At 41.0% G+C, this 25,644-nt stretch overlaps 2 protein-coding genes across 2 annotated transcripts in view; one reads left to right on the top strand and one right to left on the bottom strand.

The window, feature by feature from the left end:
- The window catches only part of LOC141567351 (butyrophilin-like protein 9), a 365,947-nt gene that overhangs the window by 75,330 nt on the left and 264,973 nt on the right, over window positions 1–25,644 (bottom strand). The gene's annotated exons all lie outside the window — the stretch shown is intronic.
- On the top strand, window positions 1,349–25,267 carry LOC109439777 (butyrophilin-like protein 3). Its single transcript, XM_074313376.1, has 8 exons — window positions 1,349–1,536; window positions 4,696–5,043; window positions 20,380–20,655; window positions 22,145–22,258; window positions 23,014–23,034; window positions 23,566–23,592; window positions 23,882–23,908; window positions 24,525–25,267. The coding sequence occupies exons 1-8, from the start codon at window positions 1,479–1,481 to the stop codon at window positions 25,166–25,168; spliced, it is 1,515 nt and encodes a 504-aa protein (XP_074169477.1). The 5' UTR covers window positions 1,349–1,478; the 3' UTR covers window positions 25,169–25,267.

Genomic DNA, 25,644 nt, shown 5'->3' with positions numbered 1-25,644 from the left:
TCCATAGTTTTCCTTTCCCATATATTCATATAATTGGAATCATACAGCATGCAGCCTTCTAGAACTGGCTTCACTTGCTTACCAATATTCACTTAAGGTTCCTCTATATCCTTTTGTGACTTGATAGCTTATTTCCTTTAATACTGAATAATATTCCTTTGTATGGATGTACCTCAGTTTGTTTCTCTATTCATCTCTTGAAGGACATCTTGGTTGCTTCCAAGTGTTGGCGATCAGGGATTGAGGTGCTACAAGCATTCCTGTGCAGGTTTTCGTGTGAACATAAGGTTTCAACTCATTTGGACAAATACTGAAGAATGAAATTACTGAATTGTATGGAAAGAGTATGATTAGTTTTGTAAGGAACTGCTGAACTGTCTTGCAAAATGGCTGTACCAAGTAAGTTTCTGTTACTCCACAGCTTTGCCACCATTTATTGCTTTGCATGTTTTGAATTTTAGCCTAAATGTGGTATTTTCACTCACACTTTATTCTAAATATTTCCCAACTTTTATTGTGATTTCTTTTTGGACCCATGGGTTATTTAACATTGTGTTATTAACAATTTCTAAATAAATAGGGTTTCCTAAGATTTAAAATTGCCTTTTTATGTTAACTCTATTATGGTTAGAAATTTTGTTTTTTTCCCCATGGTGTCAGTGGAAACTTACATTCTGGACAGTAAATGATCAATTTGTGAATTTTCATGTGCTTAAAAAGGTTGCATAATCTCTAATCGTGGGTCCCCTGGCTTAGTGTGTAAATGAAAGACTTAGTGAGAGGTTCTTCACCTATTCCTCAGGCCTGAGAAATTCTGGTCATTTCCCAATACCTTGGATCCTTGGAGACTAAGGGTCTGTCTTGTTCTTGAAAGTTTTTCCAATCTTGCTTCATGATGTGAGTCCTAGTCTAGGACTCAAGAAAGGGGGTGACAGGCAGGATTACCTCAGACTGCACCAGGAAAAACGTTCATCTCACCTGGTCTTGGTTATTCCTTGTTGAATGGCACCTATTTGCCTGCAAAACATGTCACCCTCTGCTGGGACAACCTCTTTTTTAGGACTGGATTCCCACCGCCAATACAGTTCTACGTGCCAGATTGGACCTTAAGATGTCCCTGCATCTGATGTTTCCATGCCACCCATCGTGGGCACAGTCTTGACCGAGGACAAACCCCTCCCAGTGTGCCCCACCCCCCTTCTCTATCAGTGCTTCCTTGGTCTGAGATGAATGTTTATGGCCAGCCAATAAATGCAGTGATTCAAAGTGCAGAGTCCCCTGTCCCCTAACACACGGGACCAAGTCTATGTCAGGTGACTCTAAGAAGACAGTGCAACTTGCTCAAGCTCTCTCTCTTCATGGCTCCTCACACCAGAAGCTGGGCCGACCCCTCAACCCCTCTTCTCTCTAATTAGTCCATCCTCCTGTCCCTGCTGTCGTCTGTTTTTATACTGTGACATCTGCCTGCAGACACATCCATGGCCCTTGGGGCCCTCGTGCTCACTTTGCTTCTCAGTCTCCTGGGGCTGGGCTCAGGTAAGCCTCCAGGCGGGACTCTGTCTGCCTCTCTTCTTGTTGGTTAACACTTTGAGATCTTTAGCTACATGATCCCAGAACAAGGTGGGCATCTTTCTTGTTTGCATTTCCCTGACTTGTTCCCCAGGCTGACATCTATCAATGTCAGGGGCTGCAGGAAGCAGGGGGCAGCGGGAAGTTCTAGGGCACTGTGCCAACAGTGACAACAGCCCAGAACTCATGGCAAAGAGTGCTGAAGAGGGGCCTGGGAGTGGGGAGGGGACACACCAAGGATGTGAAGGTGAATAAATTAAATGTTTATCCCAGGTGGGCTGTGGAGTTTAGGCAGGGGTCTCTAGGAGAGCACCAGGTTCTGACATGGGTGCCGGGGTAGAAGGAGACATTGATTAGGATGTTTGGGGAAAGATAATGGTCCAGCTGAGGACACGCTGAGTGGGAAACACCTGTGGTATGTGACCTGAGGGTGGGGGAAGGTGTCCTGATCTTCAAGTGAAGACTAGTTGTAACCTGGCATAGTCTGAGAAGAAGTTCACTCTTCTTTCTTCTTCTGGTTATGGTCAACACAAAGGCTGGTGTGTAGGATGTTGAGTAACTGAATAAAATATAGAAAGGAAGCTGGAGGCTGGAGTAGACCCCTGTCTCTGGACAGGGTGTGTCCAGCCGTACAAGGTCCAGTCAGCACAGGTTCATTCTGTCACTCATTTGCTATGTCTGTTGTGTAGATGATGGAAAAGGAGAGAGAAATAAGGGCAATAAATCACGCTCCATGTTTCCACAGCAAAACTCAATGTCTTGTTCACAAGACAGGCTCTTAACTGAAGTCTATTCTCATCCATTTTTTGATGAATTTCTTTGACTGCTCTGCTTCCTGGAGAGGCAGCAGGTATCATGGAAATGACCTTCGAGGCAGAAAGACTTTATTTTAAACCCACATTTCCTCTGCTTATGAACTTTGCGGCTCATAACTCTGCCAGGTGTCCATGTGCTCCTTGTGACAGGAGATGGCATCACACCCTGATCAGGCTGCTGTGGGGATCCTGTGAGTTTCTGTAGGTAGAGCAGACACAGCGCTGCATTAGCACAGAGCCTGTGTTCAATGGCACAGTTTTTCTTCTCTGGTCTCTGGGAGAAGGAACAGTAAAGGGTGGAAGGAGCTGCTATGGGCAAGGAAAATGACAGCAGCAGTAAGGGCTGGACAGAGGAACAGAGACTCCAGAAAAAGGTTCCTCAGCTCGAGAGCCCCCCACAGCCCTGAAGGTACAACAGCAGCAGCCCAGACGACCTAGGCTTAGTCCCCAAAGCAGACCAGGGACAAGGGTATGTGTGTAGGGTGTGGGGGGGAGGCGAATTGAGGAGGTGATTCTGGGAATGAAAGTGAGAGTGGAGAGGGTGAAGCCAGAAGGGAGGAAACCCAAAAAGGGTGTGCCAATGGGCTGGTTACTGACATGGAAATACATTCTGAGTGACACTCTGAGGGGTCACAGAGATGGCAACCCAGAATCATCCCAACTTCCACTGCCTCCTGCCCCCCACTGGGAACATGTACCCCCACCACTGTTCAATTCTCAGCACTTCTGGGCTGCCCTGCACCAGACTGAGCAGGTTCCAAAGGGCAGAGAAAGCCCTCAGCAGGGAGCAGAGGCCAGGCTCCTGGGTGGGGCTGTCAGAGGGCAGGGACATGCCCAGCCCACTGCAGGAGGACTCAGTGTGGGGTGAGGGACAGCACTCAGCATCTGCTAGGCTAGGTCAGTGGCTGAACAGAGATCCTCCTGCAAAGTCACATTTTGTATCATAAGACTCTCCTGCAAAACACATTATCAAAATACATTTCAGAAAGATGTGTAAAACATTTAAAGTAAGAAATAGAGGGTGCTAAAATAAAAATATTCAGTTATTTGAAAATAAGTAATCACTTTATGAATTTATATGTGCTTGAAAAGGAAATTTACACTGTGACCCCCTTTCTCTGATGAGTATACACACCCACCACACCTATCTATGCACATATCAGAAATGCATACCTGTGAATTAAACAAGAGATGTTCCCAATCAAAGAAGTTGTTTATGAAATGCACTCCAGGAAAGGAGAGCCACCATGAATTTACTACAGAGGAAATCTCTAAAGTGACAACTGCAAAATCTCCTTGTCACAGTGTCATATATGCCTTTCAGAATTAGGAAGAACAAACAGATAAATAAAATAAGGAACCACTAATAAAGGTTGTTTTTTTTTAATTAAGTTTATTGGGGTGACAATTGTTAGTAAAATTACATAGATTTCAGGTGTACAATTCTCTATTACATCATCTATAAATCCCATTGTGTGTTCACCACTCAAAGTCAGTTCTCCTTCCATCACCATATATTCGATCCCCTTTACCCTCATCTCCTACCCCCCACCCCCCTTACCCTCTGGTAACCACTAAACTATTGTCTGTGTCTATGAGTTTCTGTTTCTCATTTGTTTGTCTTGTTCTTTTGTTGTTTTTGGTTTATATACCACATATCAGTGAAATCACATGGTTCTCTGCTTTTTCTGCCTGACTTATTTCGCTCAGCATTACACTCTCAAGATCCATCCATGTTGTCACAAATGTTCCTATATCATCTTTTCTTACCGCCACTAATAAAGTTTTAACATATGGACAAAGACTTTCCTTTCTTGTACCTTTGAAACATTTACAAGACGTAACCATGTGCATGAAGGAAACAAATTGTCCCAAACTAGAGATTTTATTGTTAATACTCACCTCACGGAAAATGAGTCATCTTTAGTTTTTAGCAAAGAAGATGAAAAGCAGCTGTTGTGAAGCAAATGGGCAGAGGCGAGAGAATGTGGGTATAGATTCCCCTCCAGTCATAGGGTCAGCATTTGGAAAGTGCTCTCATACCCTTGATTAACTTACTTAGTCTCCCTGAGACATTTTGTTCTCATCTTGGAAATGGGAATATCAATAACACACACCTGTCGGGATGTCTGTGATACAGAATGAAGCAAGGGATGCGGAAGTGCTCTGTCAAGTGTAAGGGATGTACAGATGGAGGTCATGGTTTGGAAAGGAGATAAGATGGATGTCACACCCCTGGGCACACACCGGCCATGAGTGGGACACACTGACAGGGTCTTTGCTCAGTTATCTCTTGTGCTTCCTTCCACAGGCCAGTGGCAGGTGATGGGACCAGACAAGCCCGTCCAGGTCGTGGTCGGGGAGGACGCTGTGTTCTCATGCTTCCTCTCTCCTAAGACAAGTGCGGAGGCCATGGAAGTGCGGTTCTTCAGAGATCAGTTCCATGCTGTGGTGCATCTCTACAGAGAAGGGAAAGACCAATACCATATGCAGATACCAGCCTATCGAGGGAGAACTGAGCTGCTGAAGGACTCCATAGCGGAGGGGCATGTCTCCCTGAGGCTGAAGAAGGTCACTCTCTCAGACACTGGTCTCTATGGATGTGGGTTCATCTCCCAGAATAATGACCAGGAGGCCATCTGGGAGCTTCAGGTGTCAGGTCAGTTGCTCATTTCAGAGAACTCATAACCTAGTTGTCTAGAAGAGCCAGCTGGGACTTTTTGAACTATTTGTTGAGTGAGGAGTTTTAAAAATATCTTAGGTCATTTAGTTAGGACACTAGATCTTACACTGTTTATTATTCTGCCTCATGTGTATAGTTCTATGTCATTTTATGTGTAGACTTATGTAACCACATGACATCAACATCAGGGTGTAGACCTAGCCCATGACCATTGAGATCTCCCTCTGCTACCTCCTTATAGTCACATTAACCCTCCTTACCCACCAACTCCCCTGACTCCCCTCCTTACTCCCTTACTTGCAAACCTCCTTACTCGCCAAGCCCTGGCATCCATTTATGTCTTCTCCATTTCCATAATTTGTCATTTCTAAAGTGTACATAAATACAATTACACAATACATGACCTCTGAGATTGGCTTTTCCACTGAACACCATGCCCTTGAGTTGCCTGTATCAATAGTTTGTTCCCTGTTATTGCTGAGCAGTATTCCATGGTATGGATGTACCAAGATTGTTTAGCCATTCACCCATTGAACATTAGGGTTGTTTCCAGTTTTCGCTTTTACAGATAGGACTTTAATGAACATTTGTGTACAGGTCTTTGTATAGGCCTAAGTTTTTATTTCTCTAGGGTAAGTGTTCAGGAGTGGTACTGCTGGGTTGTATGGTAAGAATATGCTGAGGGTATTTTTTTTAGCCTTTATTTTGTTTCAACAGTTATCAGTTTGCAGAAAAATTAACCTATTTATTTACCTTCACTAAACCTCTGGCAACCAGTGATCTTTTTGCTGGCTCCATAGTTTTGCGTTTTCCACAATTGTCATATATTTGTAGTCATACAGTATATAGCCCTTTGAGATTAGCTTCTTTTACTTACCAATGCACACTTTTTAAAATTAATGTTATTAAATTTGTTGGGGTAACATTGGTTAATGAGATGATGTATGTTTCAAGTGTACAATTCTAAAACACATCATTTGTCCATTGCATAGTGTGTTCAACACCCAACATTAAGTCTTCTTTTGTCACCATGTATTTGACATCCTTTACCATCTTCTACCTCTCACCACCCTCTTTCCCTTCTGGTAACCACCATACTGTTATCTGTGTCTATAAGGGTTTTTTTTTGGGGGGTGTCCGGGGGGTTGTTTGTTTATTTTGTTTGTCCATTTGTTGCTTTCTGTTTTATATTCCACATTAGCGTGAACTCATATTGTCCTTGTCTATTTCCATCTGACTTGACTTGCTGCACTGAGCATGATGTTCTCAAGATACATCCATGTTGTTGCACATGGCAGTATTTCTTTTTTTAAAACTATATTTCAGATAAGGGAGTAATATCTTGAATATATACAAAAATCTCATGTAACTCAACCCCAAAAAACAAATGACCCAATTTAAAAAGTGTACAGAAGACCTAACCAGACAGTTCTCTCGAGAAAACGTACAAACGGCCAAGTAGTATTCTATTATATATGTGCACCACATCTTTATACAGTCATACATTGAAGGACATTCAGGTTGTTTCCATGTCTTGGCCACCAGAAATAATGCTGCAATGAACATTGGGATACATATTTCTTTTGCAAACAATAGTTTACAAAATTTTTTTTGGTAGATACCCAGAAAAGGAGGGATTGCTGGGTCATATTGTAGCTGTATTCTTAATTTTTTGAGGAACCTCCATACTATTTTCCATAGTGGCTGTACCAATTTACATTCCCACCAGCAGTGTAGGAGGGTTCCTTTTTCTCCACATCCTCTCCAATATTTGTTATTACTTGTCTTGTTGATAATAGCCATTCTAACAGGTTGAGGTGATATCTCATTGTGGTTTTGATTTGCATTTCACACATAGCTGGTGAAGTCGAGCATCTTTTCATACATCTGTTGGCTGTTTGTATGTCTTCTTGACAGAAGTATCTGTTCAGGTCTTCTGCCCATTTTTTAAAAATTTATTGGGGTGACAATTGTTAGTAAAATTACATAGATTTCAGGTGTACAATTCTGTATTACATTATCTATAAATCCCATTGTGTGTTCACCACCCAGAGTCAGTTCTCCTTCCATCACCATATATTTGATCCCCCTTACCCTCATCTCCCACCCCCCACCCCCCTTTACCCTTTGGTAACCACTGAACTATTGTCTGTGTCTACGAGTTTTTGTTTCTCATTTGTATGTCCTGTCCTTTTGTTGTTTTGGTTTATATACCACATATCAGTGAAATCATATGGTTCTCTGCTTTTTCTGTCTGACTTATTTCACTTAGCATTATACTCTCAGATCCATCCATGTTGTCACAAATCTTTTCTTACCACCGAATAGTATTCCATTGTGTATATATACCACAACTTCTTTATCCATTCATCTATCGAAGGACATTTTGGCTATTTCCATGTCTTGGCCACCGTAAACAAAGCTGCAATGAACATTGGAGCACACGTGTCTTTATGTATAAATGTTTTCAGTTTTCTTTGGTAGATAATCAGGAAAGGGATTGCTGGGTCATATGGTAATTCTATTTGTAATTTTTTGAGGAACCTCCAAACTGCCTTCCATAACGGCTGCACCAGTCTGCATTCCCACCAACAGTGTATGAGGGTTCCTTTTTGTCCACAGCCTCTCCAACACTTGCTACTATTTGTCTTGTTGATGATAGCCATTCTAACTGCGGTGAGGTGATATCTCATTGTGGTTTTGATTTGCATTTCTCTGATGATTAGTGATGTTGAGCATTTTTTCATATGTCTATTTGCCATGTGTATGTCCTCTTTGGAGAAATGTCTCTCCAGGTCCTCTGCCCATTTTTCAATTGGGTTGTTTCTATTTTTGTTGTTGAATTTCATAAGTTCCTTGTATATTTTTGATATTAGCCCCTTACCGGAGGCACTGTTTGCAAAAATCTTCTCCCATTCAGTTGGTTGCCTCTTTATTTTGTTGATGGTTTCTTTTGCTGTGCAGAAGCTTTTAAGTTTCATATAGTCCCATTCGTTTATTTTAGCTTTGACTTCCCTTGCCTTTGGAGTCAAATTCATAAAATGCTCTTTGAACCCAAGGTCCATAAATTTAGTTCCTACGCTTTCTTCTATGCAGTTTATTGTGTCAGGTCTTATGCTTAAGTCTTTGATCCATTTTGAATTAACTTTGGTACATGGTGACAAATAGTAGTCCAGTTTCATTCTTTTGCACGCAGCTCACTAATTCTCCCAGCACCATTTATTGAAGAGGCTGTCGTTGCTCCATTGTATGTTTTTAGCTTCTTTGTCAAAAATTATCTGTCCATATTTATGTGGTTTTATTTCTGGGTTCTCAATTCTATTCCATTGGTCTATGTGTCTGTTTTTCTGCCAATACCATGCTGTTTTGATTATTGTAGCCCTGTAGTACAAGCCAAAGTCAGGAAGTGTGATACCTCCATTATTGTTCTTTTTCCTTAAGATTGCTTTGGCTATTCGGGGTCTTTTGTGGTTCCAAACAAATCTGATGATTTTTTGTACTATTTCTTTAAAATATGCCATTGGGATTTTGATGGGGATTGCATTGAATCTGTATATTGCTTTGGGTAATATGGCCATTTTAACTATGTTGATTCTTCCAATCCATGAGCACGGAATGTCTTTCCATTTCTTTGTGTCTTCTTCAATTTCTTTCAAAAATGTCTTATAGTTTTCAGCATATAGGTCTTTCACATCCTTGGTTAAGTTTATTCCTAGGTATTTTAATCTTTTGGCTACAATTGCAAAAGGAATTGTTTCTTGTATTTCTTTTTCTGAGATTTCATTGTTAGTATATAGGAAAGCAATGGACTTTTGTACGTTAGTTTTGTAGCCAGCAGCTTTACTGTATTCGTTGATTGTTTCTAATAGCTTTTTGGTGGAGTCTTTAGGGTTTTCTATATATAGCATCATGTCATCTGCAAAGAGTGATAATTTAACTTCTTCATTCCCAATTTGGATGCCTTTTATTTCCTTCTCTTGCCTGATTGCTCTGGCAAGGACTTCCAACACTATGTTGAAAAGCAGAGGTGATAGGGGACAGCCCTGTCGTGTTCCTTAACGTAGAGCAAAGGCTTTAGTTTTACACCATTAATTATGAGATTAGCAGACGGCTTGTCATATATGGCCTTTATTATGTTAAGGTATTTTCCTTCTATACCTGTTTTATTAAGTGTTTTAATCATAAATGGATGTTGTATCTTGTCAAATGCTTTTTCTGCATCAATTGATATAATCATATGATTTTTGTCCTTTATTTTGTTTGTGTGGTGTATCACATTGATGGATTTGCAGATGTTAACCATCCTTGTGCCCTGGGGGTGAACCCTACTTGGTCGTGATGAATAATCTTTTTAATACATTGTTGTATTCGATTTGCTAGAATTTTATTTAGGATTCTTGCATCTGTATTCATCAGAGATATTGGTCTGTACTTTTCTTTTTTTGTGCTGTCCTTACCAGGTTTTGGTATCAGGGTAATGTTGGCCTCATAAAATGAGTTAGGGAGTACTGTCTCTTCTTCAATTTTTTGGAAGAGTTTGTGCAGGATTGGTATTAGATCCTCTTTGAAGGTTTGGTAGAATTCACTAGTGAAGCCATCTGGTCCCGGACTTTTGCTTTTGGGAAGGTTTTGGATGACTGATTCAATTTCATTACTGGTGATCGGTCTGTTTAGATTTTCCAGTTCTTCATGGTTCAGCCTAGGAAGGCTATATGTTTCTAAGAACTTGTCCATTTCTTCTAGGTTGTTGAATTTGGTGGCATATAGTCCTTCATAGTATTCTTGGATGATCCTTTGTATTTCTGTGGTGTCCGTGATAACTTCCCCTCTTTCGTTTCTGATTTCGTTAATCAGTGTCTTCTCTCTTTTTATCTTAGTAAGTCTAGCCAAGGGTTTGTCAATTTTGTTAATCTTTTCAAAGAACCAGCTCTTTGTCACATTAAATTTTTCTATTGTCTTTTTGTTCTCTATTTCATTTAGTTCTGCTCCAATTTTTGTTATTTCCTTTCTTCTGCTGACCTTGGGTTTTACTTGTTCTTCTTTTTCTAGTTCTTTAAGGTGTAACATGAGGTTATTTATTTGGGAGTTTTCTTGTTTCTTGAGATAGGCCTGTAATGATATAAATTTCCCTCTTAAAACTGCTTTCGCTACATCCCAAAAATTTTGGTAGGATGTATTTTCATTGTCATTTGTTTCTATGTATCTTTTGATCTCTCCTCTAATTTCTTCTTTGACCCAGTCCTTCTTTAAAAGTATGTTGTTTAATCTCCATGTATTTGTGTTTTTTCCCGCTTTCTTTTTGCAGTTGATATCCAATTTCAAAGCCTTGTGATCAGAGAATATGCTTGGTATGATTTCAATCTTCTTAAATTTGTTGAGACTGATTTTATGTCCCAATATATGGTCTATCCTTGAGAATGTTCCATGTACACTAGAAAAGAATGTATAGTCTGATGTTTTAGGATGAAGTGCTCTATAAATGTCAATTATGTCCATTTCATCTAATGTGTCATTTAGGGCTGCTATTTCGTTATTTATTTTCTGTTTGGATGATCTATCCATAGCTGTCAATGATGTATTTAAGTCCCCTAGTATAATTGTGTTTTGGTCAATTTCTCCCTTTAGTTCTGTTAGTAGTTGCTTGGTATATTTCCGTGCTCCCTGATTGGGGGCATAAATATTGATGACTGTTATGTCTTCTTGTTGTACAGTCCCTTCACCATTATGAAATGTCCATCTTTGTCTCTTGTTATTTTTTCACCTTGAAGTCTGTTTCATCTGATATCATTATGGCTACACCTGATTTTCTCTGGGTACCATTTGCTTGGAGTGTCAATTTCCACCCTTTCACTTTGAGTCTATGCTTGTCCTTGTAGCTGAGATGTGTCTCTTGGAGACAGCATATGGTTGGGTTTAGTTTTTGATCCAATCTGCTACTCTGTGCCTTTTTATTGGTGAGTTCAGTCCATTTACATTTAGGGTGATTATTGATATGTGAGGATTTCCTGTCATTCTATCTTTAGTTTTCTGGTAAGGCTGTGTCTCCATTGTTTCTTTGCCTTTTTGTTGTTGTCTATTATTTCTGTGTGGTGGTATTCTATGATGTTTCCCTCTGTTTCTTCTTTTATTTCAGTATATATTTCAGTTCTGGATTTTTTTTTGAGTGGTTACCCTTAAGTTTATGTAAAAGAAAGTTTGATATTTAGAGTATTCCATTTTCTTCAGCACGCTTACTTTCTCCATTCCCATATTCCTGTTCAGGCCTTTACTCTCCCCCTTTTTGAGTTTTGGTTGCCACAAATTGTCCCTGTTGATGGTGGTCGAATAGCCTCCTTTAGTATTTCTTGTAGTGCAGGTCGTGTATTAGAAAATTCCCTCAGCTTCTGTATGTCTGGAAAGGTCTTTATTCCTCCTTCATATCTAAAGGATATCTTTGCTGGATATATTATTCTTGGCTCATGATTTCTCTCTTTCAATAGTTTGAATATTTGGTTCCACTCCCTCCTGGCTTGTAGAGTTTCTGCTGAAAAATCTGATGATAATCTAATGGGCTTTCCTTTGTAAGTTACCGTCTTCTTTTCCCTGGCTGCCTTGAGGATTCTTTCTTTGTCGTTGATTTTAGACAGCTTCAATACAATGTGCCTTGGAGAAGGTCTGTTGGGATTGAGGTAACTAGGTGTTCTATTTGCTTCTTGGATTCGAGGGTCCAGTTCTGTCCACAATTTGGGAAGTTCTCATCGACAATTTGTTTGAATATATTCTCTGTTCCCTTCTCTCTTTCTTGTCCTTCTGGTATGCCCATTATTCTTATATTGCTCTTTCTGATGGAGTCAGAAAGTTTTTGTAGAGTTCTTTCATTTCTTTTAAGTCTCAAGTCTCTTTCTTCTTCCATCTGTGTCATTTCCAGGTTTCTATCTTCGATGTCACTGATTCTTTCCTCCATCTGGTCAACTCTACTTCCTAAGTTGGTTATTTCATTGTTAATTTCTTCTATTGAGTTCTTAATCTCCAGAAATCTACTTGGTTCTTTTTTAAAATTTCAATCTCTTTTGTAAAATGCTCATGCTGTTCTTTGATTGTGTTTCTGAGTTCATTAAACTGCTTTTCTGTGTTTTCTTGCATCTCGTTGAGTTTTTTCAGAACTGCAATCTTGAATTCTCTGTCATTTAAGTGACATATTTCTGTATCTTTAAGTGCTTTTTCTGGAGACTTTTCGCTTTCTTTCTGAGCTGTCTTGTTGCCTTGGTTATTCATGGCAATTACTGGTTTACTATTTCTCTTCCTAGACATCTACTGGAGTGGCTTCTGCAACAGGTTGATAGGAAGCAGTCTTTCTTTTGTTTTCCAGTATTTGTTGGTAGAATGTTTTATTTTTTCTCCGACTGCAGCTTATTTTTCTTCTCCCACACGGTAGTGCTATGTTTTCTCTGCACTATTCCAGCTTCTCACAGAAAGAGGGGATTCCCTGGGAGACAGGCTTCTCCTCTGTTAATAGTTCCTGTAGGTCACAGGGCGCAGTGTCCAGGTGGGTATGCGGAGAGCTTTTGATGTTCCAAAGCTCTTCCAGCTCCAGATTCATAGCCCGTATGTTTCAGCAGCTCTGTTTACTCCTGCAGGCTACCGCCCAGATAGGTGGGGCCATGGGCAGGGTGAGTTGTGAGAGGTGGCCCAGAGCAATGGCGGCGACCACCACCACAGCCGGGCCTGCTTCCACAGCTCCCTCCCCTTTGCCCGAATTAGTTGGGCTGAGAATTTGTGTCTGCAGTCCACAGTTCTCAGAACAGCAAATATTCTGTTCTTTTGATTTGACACTGCTACTGTTCCTCTTCTAGCACCGGGCAGGTGGGGGCAGGGCGAGCTCTGGGTGGGTAGAGAGGGGGCGGCTAGTCTCAGTGCCTAAGGCTTCCGTTCTCTGCTCGGCAGTGAGGGCTTAAACCACCGTTTTCAGCCTTCTTCCCTCAGTCTTTTCTCCGAGGTCTCTGCCGTGAGCGTTGGGTTCAGCCGTGTTATATGCTGCCCCCTCAGCCCTGTGGTCCATAAGCGGAGCCCTAGCAGTCCGAGTTCTTCCCTCTCAGGCAGCTGCGGTAGTTCCGGGAAGCAGCGAGCTCGGAGCCCTGAGCTGGGTCTGCGTCCTGCGCCCGCACGGCTCCGTCTCCGCACTTCTCCCTTCCCTCCTCCCCCCACTCATGCGTATCTCCCACCTGTAGGTGACTTCGGTAGTCGGCCTCTTCGTCTTGCCTGTCTGCTGTGCAGGGAGTCCTTTGTGGAGTTTTTGTTGTTCGATTCTTTGTAAATTCCAGGGGAGCTTTACAGAGGCTCACCTCACGCTGCCATTTTTCCTCTTCCCCCTATTGTCTCTTAATTGGAGCATTTAATTCATTTACATTTAAAGTAATTGTTGATAGATATGTAGTTATTGCCATTTTATTCTTCATATTTTTAAAATCATTCTTCTTCTTCTTCTTCTTCTTCTTCTTCTTCTTCTTCTTCTTCTTCTTCTTCTTCCTCGTCTTCATCTTCTTCTTTTTCTCTAGAAGTTCCTATAACATTTCTTGTAATGCTGTTTCAATGGTTATGAACTCCTTTAACTTTTTCTTACCTGGGAAGCTCTTTATTTGTCCTTTGATTCTAAATGATAGCTTTGCTGTGTAATCTTGGTTGTAGGTCCTTGCTTTGCACCACTTTGAATATCTCCTACCACTCCCTGCTGGCCTGCAAAATTTCTGTTGCGAAATCAGCTGACAATCTTTTGGGCTCTCCCTTGTAGTTAACTAACTGCTTTTCTCTTGTTGCTTTTAGGATTATCTCTTTATCTTTAACCTTTGGCATTTTAATTATGATGTGTCTTGGTGTGGCCTCTTTAGATTTATATTGTTTGGGATTCTCTGTTCTTTCTGGGCTTGTATGTATATTTCCTTCGTCAGGTTAGGGAAGTTTTCTGTCATTATTTTTTCAAATAGGTTTTCAATTCCTTGCTCTCTCTCTTCTCCTTCTGGTACCTCTATGATGCAAATGTTGGAACATTTGATGTTGTCCCAGATGCCCCTTAAACTATCCTCATTTTTTGGTATTATTCTTTCTCTTTGCTATTCTGATTGGGTGTTTTCTGCTACCTTATTTTCTGAATTGCTATTTTGATCCTCTATTTCTTCTCATCTACTGTTGATTCCCTCTAATGTATTCTTCAGTTATAGTATTCCTTATTTCTGACTGGTTCTTTTTATGTTTCTTATCTCTATGTTTGTGTTTCCTATCTCCTTGTTGACATTCTCCCTGAGATCACTAAGCATCCTTATAACCAGTGTTTTGAACTCTGCATCTGATAGATTGCTTGATCCATTTTGTTTAGTTCTTTTAATGGAGTTTTGTTCTGTGCTTTTATTCAGGATGTTTCTTTGTCTCCCCATTTTGGCTGCCTCCCTGTGTTTGTTTCTATGTATTAGGTAGGGTTGCTGTGCCTCCTATTCTTAGTAGAATGACTGTATGTAGTAGGTGTGCTGTGGGGCTCAATGGCAAATTGTCCCTGTTCACCTGTTCCAGGTGCTCCAAGTGAGTCTTTTGTGGGGGTTGTGTGTGGCCTTCTCTTATAGTTAAGCTTGGTTGCTGTTTACAAGTCAGTGGGAGGGATTCACCCTCAAGCTGATTGGTTTTGAGGACTGGTCACAACTACAGTGGAGCAGCTGCTGTGCAGGGGCTGACCCTACAGAGCCAGGATTCACTTTAACAGGGCTCTGGTGGCTACCCATTCTGCCCTTTGGGTGTGTCGTCCTAAGAGATGTACACGTGATACTCTGGCTTGGTCTGAAACTGGCTACTGGGCATGCCAGTCCTGGGGACTCCTGAGAGGGGCCCCACCACAGGCCAGGTTTGACAGCAAGCCAAGTTTAGCTACAGCCTGTGCCCGGCCTGAGGCCACATGGCATGAGCCACAAAGCAATCTACAAATGGCCACCACCTGTGCTGCGCTTGGAGATGCCTCTAGAGGCCAAGCCATGATCTGAGGCTGGCTGCCTCTAGTTCTGGGCTTGGAGCTGCTCGGCAAGATGTATGGGACAGGCTGAAGGCAGATGCTGCTTGTTTGGGTTTTGTGAACCTTTGAGAAATTTTAGGAAAGTTCACAGCATGAGCCAAGACAGGATATTTTCATGGACAAACCACTGGAAGTAGCTAGAGTAGGCCTGCAAGTTGGTTGAGACGTGGTCTCAGGAAATCACCAGGGCAGGATAGAGGAACAGTGTTAATCATGTTGATGGAGACTCAGAAATGACACCTACCCACATCTGCATGCAGGGAGGGGAGAAGCCTCAACATAGAAACAATGGATTTTGCCAGCACTTCTGTCTTGGAGAAAGTTGCCCCTCCAGCCCTTGCTCTGAAGTCTGAGAACTCAGTTCTTCCCAGTATGTCCCTGGCACCTTTCAAGCTGCTCCCCTAGTGCTGAGTGAGTCTACCATTGAGTAAGTCTGTGCACAGACCCTTTAAGAGGGTCACCTGGGACTCTAGCCTCCCTCTATCTCACCTAGCTGCAATCTCCACTGGTTTTCACAGCCAGGAGTTATGGGGACTTCTCTTCCCAACACTGGAACCGTGGGCTAAGGAGACTGGTGTGTGGCTAAAACCCCTCACCACAGTAAGGGGGAACGCCACAGCTGAGATATTCCTCCCAATTTTTAATGGTCACACGTGAGTGTGGGACCAGCCCATTCTCTGTCTCTGCTTTTCCTTCCAGGCTCAAGGTGGCTTCCTCAATATAAATCCTTAGTTATGCGACTTCTGTTCAGCTAGACTTCATGCAATTCTCAATGATGGTTGTTCTATAGTTTAGTTGTAATTTTGATATGGTCGTGAGAAGAGCATTTACCTACTCCACCATATTGACTGGAAATCCCTTTCTTTGTCTTATTGATGTCACAGTTTACCTCTTTTATATTGTTTGTTCATTAGCAAATTATATTAGCTGTAGTTATTTTTAATACTTCCTTTCTTTACCCTTTATATTATAGTTAAGTGGTTAACACACCAGCTTGTTGCAGAATTAACGTTTTGTAAATCTGAGTGTATATTTACCTTTAGCAGTGTGCTTATACTTTTGTATGTTTTCATGTAGCTGATGAGCATCTTTTTATTTCAGCTTGAACTCTTTTCAGCATTTCTTGTAAGTCAGGTCTAGTGGTGATGAACTGCCTCAGATTTGTTTGTCTGGGAAAATCATTCATACTGTGTATAATTTCACTTGTATTTCAAATTTGTTAATGTTTGTTCATGGACCAAGATATGGTCAATTTGGTGATGTTTCATTGGCCCTTGAATATGTCTTTTGCTGTTGTTAGAAAGAGTATTCTATATATCTCATTTAGGTTCTGTTGGTTGATTTTCTTGAGATATTCTTTATCCTTACTTATTTTTCTGTCCAGTTATTATATCAATTGCTGAAAGTGGGGTGTTGAAATTTTCAATTACAATTGAAAATTTGTCTTCATTAAAAAAAAAGCAAATGTTCTGCTGTTAAATGCACACATATTTAGGATCATGATGTTGTTATGGTGCATTCATCAGTTTTTCATTATGTATTGTCTGTCTTTGTCTCTTGCAATTACCTTTATTCTGAAATATGCTTTACTTGCTATTAATATAGCTACTCCTGCTTTTTAAAAATTAATGTTTCCATGTATATGTAATGAATACCTGACTCTATTTTTGGAGTTTTAATTCTTACAAGCTCTTTATCCATACTACTTCCCTTTCTTGTTTTGCTCCATATATGGGCAAGCTGATAACAAAGCCCTGACACTCTCTCATTTGGTTCCAGTTAGGAGTTCAAATCATGGAATCCTTACTCGACATGTGAAGGAAATTTTATGTCCCTGTACCCACAGTGAAAACCAAGCCAGTCTCCTATCTTTCTCTCTTCGCCATTTTCAGATATTCTTGAGAGCCTGCTCTGTCTTCCCAAAAGTCTGAGTAATAAACATTATCATACCTTCTTGGTGCATGTATGATGTCATCACTCTTCACATCTGCACAAATTTTGAGTGAGGCGGGCTTAATGGGATGGTGCCATCCTGTTCTCGGGGGGTGACCGCCAACAGTATATGCCATTTTAGCTTACTTATATCATTATATTTCACACGAGTTTCTTATAGGCAGCATATACTTGGGTCTTTTTAAAAAACTTATTCTGCCAATTTCAACTTCTACTTGGTTAATTGATTAATTAATTTAGACAACATTTAAGTAGTTATTGATATTTAGGGCTTACATATGCCATTTGTTTCTGCTTGCTTCCCCTGTTTCTCCTTCATTTGTTTCTCTCTGTCTTTTAGACTCTGTGAGTTATTAAAACATTCTATTGTTTTGAACATATCATTTTGTAGTTTTCTTAGCAGTTGCTCTGGATGTTACAATATACATAAATATTTTATGTACTGGCATCGACATTTTGTCACCTTAAGAAAAATGTGGAAACCTTACTTAGGTCCCCTTTCCTCCCCACTTTTGAAATAACTTTGTCTTGTGTACCACATCAGATAATTTATAACTTTTGTTTCAACCATCAAATGAATTTTCAAAACTCATGAGGATAGTCTATTTTATTTTTGCTCTCTTCATTGTTTTTTTTCCTTCCTAATGTTCTAACATTCCTTCTTTCATCATTTTTTTTTTGTTCCAAGAATTTCCTTTAACCATTTAATCTAGTTTATTTTTTATTTATTTTTAAATAATTATACAATATTATATTAGTTTCAGGTGTATAACATAGTGGTTAGACATTTATATAACTTATAAAGTGACCACCCTGATAAATCTAGGACCCAAGTGATACCACACATATTTATTATAATATTATTGTCTATGTTCTGTATGCTATACACTTTAACCATTCTTTAAGGCTAGGTTGACTAGCAACAAATTCTAATTTTCCTCCATTTGAGAATGTGTTGATTTTTCCTTCTGACAGATACTTTCCCCAGATATATGGTTTCCTATTGACAGTTCTTTTATCACTTAAAAGATGTGACAGTTTCTGGCTTTCGATGTTTCTGATGAGAAATCTATGATTCAAATTGATATTTCCATATATGCAGTACATCCTTTATCAATTATTGCTTTCATGATCTTTTTTCTTCATCTTTAGTTTTCAGAAATTTAATTTTTAACTATGTAAATGTGAATTTCTTTGGGTTTCTCCTATTTGGTGTTTGCTCAGTTTCTTGAAACTGTTGTTTTATGCTTTTCACTAAATTTGGGAGTTGATCAGCCATCATTTTTTCAAATATTTTTTCAGTCCTCCTATCTCTCTCCTCCCTTTCTGGGATCTGATGATACAAACATTTGCTATTTTGTTAATGTCCCTGGATGTGGGGTGGGGGAGCGTCTCTTTTAAAAAAAAATCTATTTTTTTCTATTGTTTTAATTTGGTAAAGTGTATTGATCTATCCGCATGTTCACTGATTCTATCTTCTGTCACTTCGATTCTATTATTGAGCCCATTAGATAAGATTTTTATTTGTTATTATATTTTTTTCAGTTATATAATTTCCCTTTGGTTCTTTTTAAAAATAAATTCTATGTTTTGGTGAGGTATTCTATTTTTCATTCTTTTCAAGATAAATTGTATTCATTTGTTGAAGCACTTTTATGATAGCTATTGAAAAGTCTTTGCCAGATAATTCCAATCTAATTTATCTCTGTGTTGGCATGAATCAATTGTCTATTATCATTTAAGATAACAGTTTTCTGTTTCTTTGTATGATGGGTAACTTTTAATTGAAAACTGGACATTTTGGGTATTATGTTATGAGTCCCTGAATCCTATTTGAAGCTTCAATTTCAGTAGGCAATCACCTTGTCTAAGTTTATCATTCAGGTCCCTGGTCTACTGTTGTCAGTTGAGCTTCCATGTCTGCTTTCTGCACCATGGTGTCTACCTGACCTTCTGTCTGGCATGCTTCTCCCTCTTCCTGACTTGTCCACCTATAAAATTCCTCTTCATTTGATACAGGAGGACACAAATGTCACCTCCAGGAAGGTGCAACACCCCCTAACAGTTGATCACTATCTCCTTGAGCTCCTTCCTTAACCATGCTTTCATAGCTGCACTTTTCATAATGAAATATATTTGTTTAGTTTTCTCCCTGTTTAGTCAGTGAGCTCTGAGAGTGGTTCCTAGTGAAAATCCTACTGATTTTTAAGACCTGACCATGGGCAATTACAAAGTCTTTACTTGACAGGCCTCAAAAGAAAAAGCTGCCTGCCCCACACTAGCCTTGCTGCACAACCAATGCCTTCAGTATATAGAGGAGTTGTAGTCAACGACTCTCATGCCTTTGCCAGTTCATGCTCTTATACATACCATGTTTCCCCCAAAATAAGACCTACCCTGAAAATAAGCCCCAGTTAAGATCTCAGCCAGACGGATGCATTTAGGATGTCATGAGGATGTTCCAGAAGATGACATGACTGTATTTAAATAAACGTAGATTGTTTTACATGAAAAAAATAAGACTTCCCCTGAAAATAAGCCCTAAAGGAGCAACAATTAATGAAAGACCCAGTCTTTTTGAGGTGAAAACACATATTTGAATTCCTAGCCAGGTGCCTTCATTCTCAGGTCTCTGTCTGAGGCCTGGGGCAGAGTCTTCTTCAGGTGCCACAGTCAAGGCCTCCTTATCAGGAAGAAGAGGGGGAAGCATTGAAGGCATCGTTCCCCACTCTGACTCAGGACGCTGTAACTTTCCACAATTAGCCCTTTCCCTCGCCCACTTCCCAACCTCAGAGTCTGTGAAACTATCAAAGTCTTTTGTGCAGAGCACTCTCAATAGTGACACAACCCCCTTGTCTGCACAGATATGCTTGACCTTAGACTAGCATGCCAATTCATGGGGGAAATGGAGGAGGGAGGAGTCATCATGTGAATGTATTAGGACAGTAAATGATGAAAGGCTTCACAGCTATTTGATTTGGGCTCGTTGTTGCTTTAATTAGCTGATCTAACAGCTGGCAGTTTGGGTCTCTCTTTCCCAGCTCAGCTCCTGAAAAGTTCCTCATTAGAAGGAGCTCTGTCTTATTCATATCATATCTAGTATTCAGGAATACGCAGGTATATAGCAGTTGTTAAATGCATGTTAACTGAACAAAGACCATTGGAAGGGCTTACAGCAGTGTTATAAGTGTGTATGTGTCTGTGAGAGAAAATGAGTGAGAGAGGGAGTGTGGGATGTTTATTTCTATGAGCTTTATGAATCTGGCTCAGAACTTCTATGGCCTTGGAACGTGATCTTTGCTTTCATCCCTTTCCTGTTTTCTCCCCAGGGTTGGGCTCAGCTCCTCTGGTTTCTATCATGGGATATGTTGATGGAGGCATCCAGCTGCTCTGCAATTCCTCAGGCTGGTTTCACCAGCCCACAGTGAAGTGGAAAGGCCCACAACGACATGATTTGCCCTCAGACTCAAAGGTGAATGCAGACAGACATGGCCTGTTTGATGTGGAGACTTCCCTTATAGTCCAAGAGAATGCTGGCAGCATATCATGTTCTGTACAGTACCCTGACCAGAGCCGAGAGGTGGAATCCAGCATATTGATAAGGGGTGAGTGGGAAAGAGGAGGAACGGGGGGAGGGGTTCATATTTGTGTAGCCCAGAGGGAGAAAACCAGGCTCTATCATAGGGTTGATGTGTAGTATTATGCAATTTTAATGGTTAGTTTTGAAAGTCTAAGGTCTATGAGCTATTAAGGTAATAGCATAAAATTTGATTAGGTGGAAACAATTATTTACAATCACAATTGTTTACAAGTGTGATCATCTTCATGATGCAACCTCCAAAATCAACTCACACACAATTTAAGAAAGCTAATTTGAGGAATGAGGGGGAAAAATGTTTGCTCATTAAAGAAAAATACTTGTAAATAAATACTAAAACATTACTCTGTGAAACAGAATAGAATAAAAAGCGGATAATTTCAGGAAGGATTTAAAAATAATAGGATAATAAATGTAAACCCAAATATGTCAGTAATCACAATCAATGTAAAAGGAGTTAATCTGTAAAAGGAGTTAAAGAATGTCAGACTGGATTTTTAAAAATCTCAATAGTTACAATTCTTAGAGAAAAGTATACTACATATGAGCTAGTCATTGAAACATTTTTAAAATAGAAAAAGCATAACAGACAAATGTTAACCAAAGGAGTACCATTATAGATATATTAGTCAAGAAAAAAGTCTTAAGAAAAAAAACATTATTAGGATAGTTATTTCAGAACATAATATGTTTATTCACTAGAAAACTGAAAATATATAAATACGTATGCACCTTATCGTATATCTCAACATACATAAAGCAAATATTAATAAAAATATAGGGATAAATTAAAATACTGTGAGTTCTAAAATTGATTAAATAAGTAAACATAATTAGTAAGATTATAAAAGATTTTATATGCAAATTAACCGTCCTGCTCTAACAGACATTCTTAAAAGACTTCACCCACAAAAAATCATTGTTTTGAAGCACACATGCAATAGTTACAAGCTTTCACCAGGTACGTATACATAAATTTGGAATCGACATGTCTAGTTCTAAGAAAACTCTATTGAGATTTTCAATAGAATTATATTGAATATATATATCAATTATGGAATAAAGACGTGTTTATAATATTTCCTCTTGTTATCTGTAAGAAGTTACATTGTTCTGTTTAGTTTAATTGTTCTTAGTGTCTTTTAATCAAGTTTTATATATCTCATAAAATGTTTGCAAACTCTTATGAAGATGTATAAAATAGAAGTGACATTGCATGTAACAGCATGTGAAGGAAAGTCCATTCAAATAAATGATGCTGGTACAGTTGTTATTTGTTTAGAAGAAAATAAAATTGAACCTGTACCTCATTTTATATAGAAAAATAAAATCCAGATGGAGCAAGAATTATGAAAAAGTGCAATGCTTTAAATATGTAGAAGAAATGATAGAAAACCATCTTTTTAATCTTGGGGTATGAGTTGATCCCTTAAATGAGAATCAAACTGCTTTTACTGTTCAGGAGTCACTGAGGGTTCTGTGGAACTATTTTTCAGAGGAAATTTTCCAGCCTGTAACCTGGCACATGAGATCCATTTTACTGGGAGTACTCTTCTCTGTTCTGTGTGTTGGTGTCATTGGCCTGACAATTTACTTCCACAAATTAAAGGGTAAGTGACAGAGAGAAGCAGGGGCCCAACACTTATTCATGCATCCAGCAGGGCTAGGATCAGATATGCTCCTACACACCTCCTGGGTCTGGGAATCCTGCCCCAGCTTCCAGGGTCCCATCACCTGGGCCACAGCAACCATAGTCCACCCCAAGCCAGAATGGCCAGAAATGGCTCCCTTAGGAAATGACAGCCCCACCAGGCCCATCTTCCTCACAAAGGGCCCAGAATTAGGGGAACAATGATTTTCACTACCTGTAGGACTCATATAAATCTCTAACATGACCAAGACTCCAGTAAAAAAAAAAACTTTCAGTGTACTTAAAAAGATTTCACAGAAGAAGAAGTAAAGACAACAAAATAAATAATATTCAGATTCAATAGGAGATTTTACACCAAGAACTTGTTTTTTCCTCCTTGGAGATGATACTGACTCTTGAGAACGTGTGCCGTGATCCCATCTTCACTCCAGCTTCTCTTGCATCTCACCTTCCCTTCTCCCTGATAACTTCTATCTCCACCACCACAGGATCCCATTGTCAGCCCCTCCCTTCAGCATGAACATTCCTGATCTCTTCTTTTACCCCAGATAGAGACACTCACCAGAGGGGTGTGGGGATGGGGGCACAAAAGGAGAGTTCTGGAAGAGACCATGTCATTCACCTGCAGTTCATCCCCCTGACAAATGAGCCAGGGCTGTGTTTGTACCTTAGACACTGCTGTGTCCACCACTGGATATTCTGTTTCTGTTTCAGGGAAACTCCAGGCAGAATTGGGTAAGTGTCTTGTCATGTTCTGAGCCTTCCCCACCTTTCCCCTGGGTCCCTCCTGTTCCACAGTTTGAGCCACCTGGGGGTTGTCTTGGCTCCAGACTGGATGGGAAGGAGGGGCAGGCCAGTGAGGGCAGCTGGTTCAACCTCCCCCCTCCCTCCACATCCATTGACTAATGAACTGATCCTCAGAAAGGTAGGGGATTAGGATGGGCATTGGGATCCTGAAACCCACTAAAATAGTCTACAGGTTTTGTTTATTGGTGCATTCTGTGGGGAAAAGAACCATAGATTTCATGAGCTCTCTGAGGGTATAAAACTGGAATGGTGAAGAGCGTGTGGGGCATCTCCAAAAGTCTCCTGCCTGGCTTGATACTCTGAGACAAGCATTAAAGGCTTGTATCAGGCCAGAATATTCTGTTTTTTGTCATGGAAAGACCAGGAAATTGGGTAAGAGTGTTGTAGACCTTTCCTTTCACACCTCACCTACACCCCTGTTCTGTGATTTCAGCCTCTTGTGTGTTTTTGGTTTTTCAGACTGGAGAAAGAAGCATGGAGTGGCAGGTGAGAGAAGCTATTCCCTCTACCCCCATTATATCTCCTTACATGTCCCTAGTTTTTGAATCTTGAGACCCAGAGGCCATGGGTCTCTACAGAGACAAGCTTGTGATGGGGACCCAGAAACTGTCTGCAGAGGCTGGTTGAGGTGCATTTGTAGGGAACCCCATGGCCGTCAGCAGATCTCTGGTGGACCCATGAGACCCACAAAAGTTAACCGCCCTGGTCTCCTGTCTCCCTGCCTCCTGCTCTCCATGTGAGCACTGACCCTCCTTCTCTGTCTGCTTGTTTTCAGAATTGAGAGAGGCCCGGAACCACGCAGGTACCAATGCCTGAGGGGTGACAGTGGGACAGAGCCGCGGGTGGGCATGGGAGAGGGAGACGACCAGAGACAGATAAGGAAGAACAGGAACAATGAGACACACTGGACCGTAGATTATAAATCTGTAAGGCCCAATCCACCCCAGGGGGCAGGTGCCCCAGACTCATTCCTTGACTCAGGACTAGGAGGGGAAAGGGCAGGGGGCTGGGTCAGCTAGGGTAGGGGCTAAGCTCCAGGGGCCAAGGGCACTAATGACTGTCCAAGAGGATAGACTGAGGGGAAAAGGGGTGAAGTTGGGCAGGACTCAGAATGGAAGGGAGAGGTTAGAGGGGATGATCCAGGTCTCACAAAGTCAGACAGTGGACGCACATGGAGGTACAGTAGTAGGGCTGGGGTGATATACAGGTCCCAGGACCTCACAGTTGGGCATCTCCAGGCATTGGTGAGGCCCCAAAGCCCCACAGAAGATGAGGGAGGTGCGAGAGCTGTGTCTGATGGAGTCTCTGGCTGTGGGACCTCTCCTGATCCCACACCAAGCAGTAGGAGGGGGTGACCTCTGCATCAAGCCCAGGTTCCTCCTCAGTAACTCATGCTCTCTCTCCTTGTGACATGCCAGTGGACGTGACTCTGGACCCAGAGACGGCTCACATCCAGCTCTGCATTTCTGATCTGAAAACCGTGTGCTATAAGAACATTTGGCAGAAGTTACCCTATTCGGACAAGAGATTTACAAGGAAGTGTGTGGTGGCATTTCAGGGATTCCAGGCAGGAAAACATTACTGGGAAATAGAAGTGGGGCACAATGTAATGTGGTATGTGGGAGTGTGCCAGGATGACGTGGACAGGAAGGTGACACATGTGACTTTGTCTCCCAACAATGGGTACTGGGTGTTCGGACGGGAGAGAGAAAATCAGTATCTCACATATAAAACCAATAAAGTTAACATTTATCTGAGAATATGCCCTACACGAGTGGGGGTCTTCCTAGACTACGAGGGCGGGGTCATCTCCTTCTTCAATGTAAATGATCAGTCCCTCATTGACACCCTGACACATCAGTTTGAAGGGTTATTGAGGCCCTACATTGAGCATTATGTGAGTGATGAGAAAAATGTGACTCCCATAGTGATCTGCCCAGTGTCCCAGGGATCAGAAGAAGACGCACCTTCTGACACAGACAACCTGGAGTCCAACCCACAGGTGACCACACCCTTCCTGCCCAGAGGGAATCACACCTCACACTCTCCCTCAGGACACTGAGCTTCCTCTCAGGCCCCAGAGCCCTGCAGCAGACAGCAGCATGGCTTCCAGAGGAGGTAGCTGGCCCATCCATGTGGGGTCAGGGGTCATGGCTGCTCTGAGGCAAGGAGGGAAGAAGGCTGAAGGTGCATATGGTTTGCACCAACTCTATGCAGCCAAAGGACCTTTGACAAGTAAAAGCTCTCGGTCTCCTCGCCTATAAAACAGGGACAGGAATTCACACCCCAGGGTCGAGTGGAGACCAGAGGCAGTGATTGTGAATCATGCTGCCTCTTGTCACTGGCCTGGCATCAGCTGACAATGTGTTCTTTATATTAAACTTTTCCAACATGATCTCTGTTTATTTATTCTATATTAATTAATTTTTCTCTATTCCAAATCACCCATGGAGTGATTCACCTTTCTGTGCCAAGCCCAAAGAATTGAGGAGGGAGGATTTCCCAATTTATTCTATAATGCCAACCTGATATCAAAAC

This window comes from Rhinolophus sinicus, linkage group LG10 (assembly GCF_036562045.2).
Source record: "Rhinolophus sinicus isolate RSC01 linkage group LG10, ASM3656204v1, whole genome shotgun sequence".
Taxonomy (NCBI): Eukaryota; Metazoa; Chordata; class Mammalia; order Chiroptera; family Rhinolophidae; genus Rhinolophus; species Rhinolophus sinicus.
The sequence above is the reverse complement of the archived record's forward strand: the minus strand, read 5'-3'. Positions and strand labels throughout refer to the sequence as shown.

Coding starts and splice junctions, on each gene's coding strand:
- LOC109439777 (XM_074313376.1), top strand. CDS start 1,479: ATGGCCCTTGGGGCCCTCGTGCTCACTTTGCTTCTCAGTCTCCTGGGG. Junction 1,537..4,695: donor TCTCCTGGGGCTGGGCTCAG/GTAAGCCTCCAG, acceptor TTCCTTCCACAG/GCCAGTGGCAGGTGATGGGA. Junction 23,035..23,565: donor GAAACTCCAGGCAGAATTGG/GTAAGTGTCTTG, acceptor TTGGTTTTTCAG/ACTGGAGAAAGAAGCATGGA.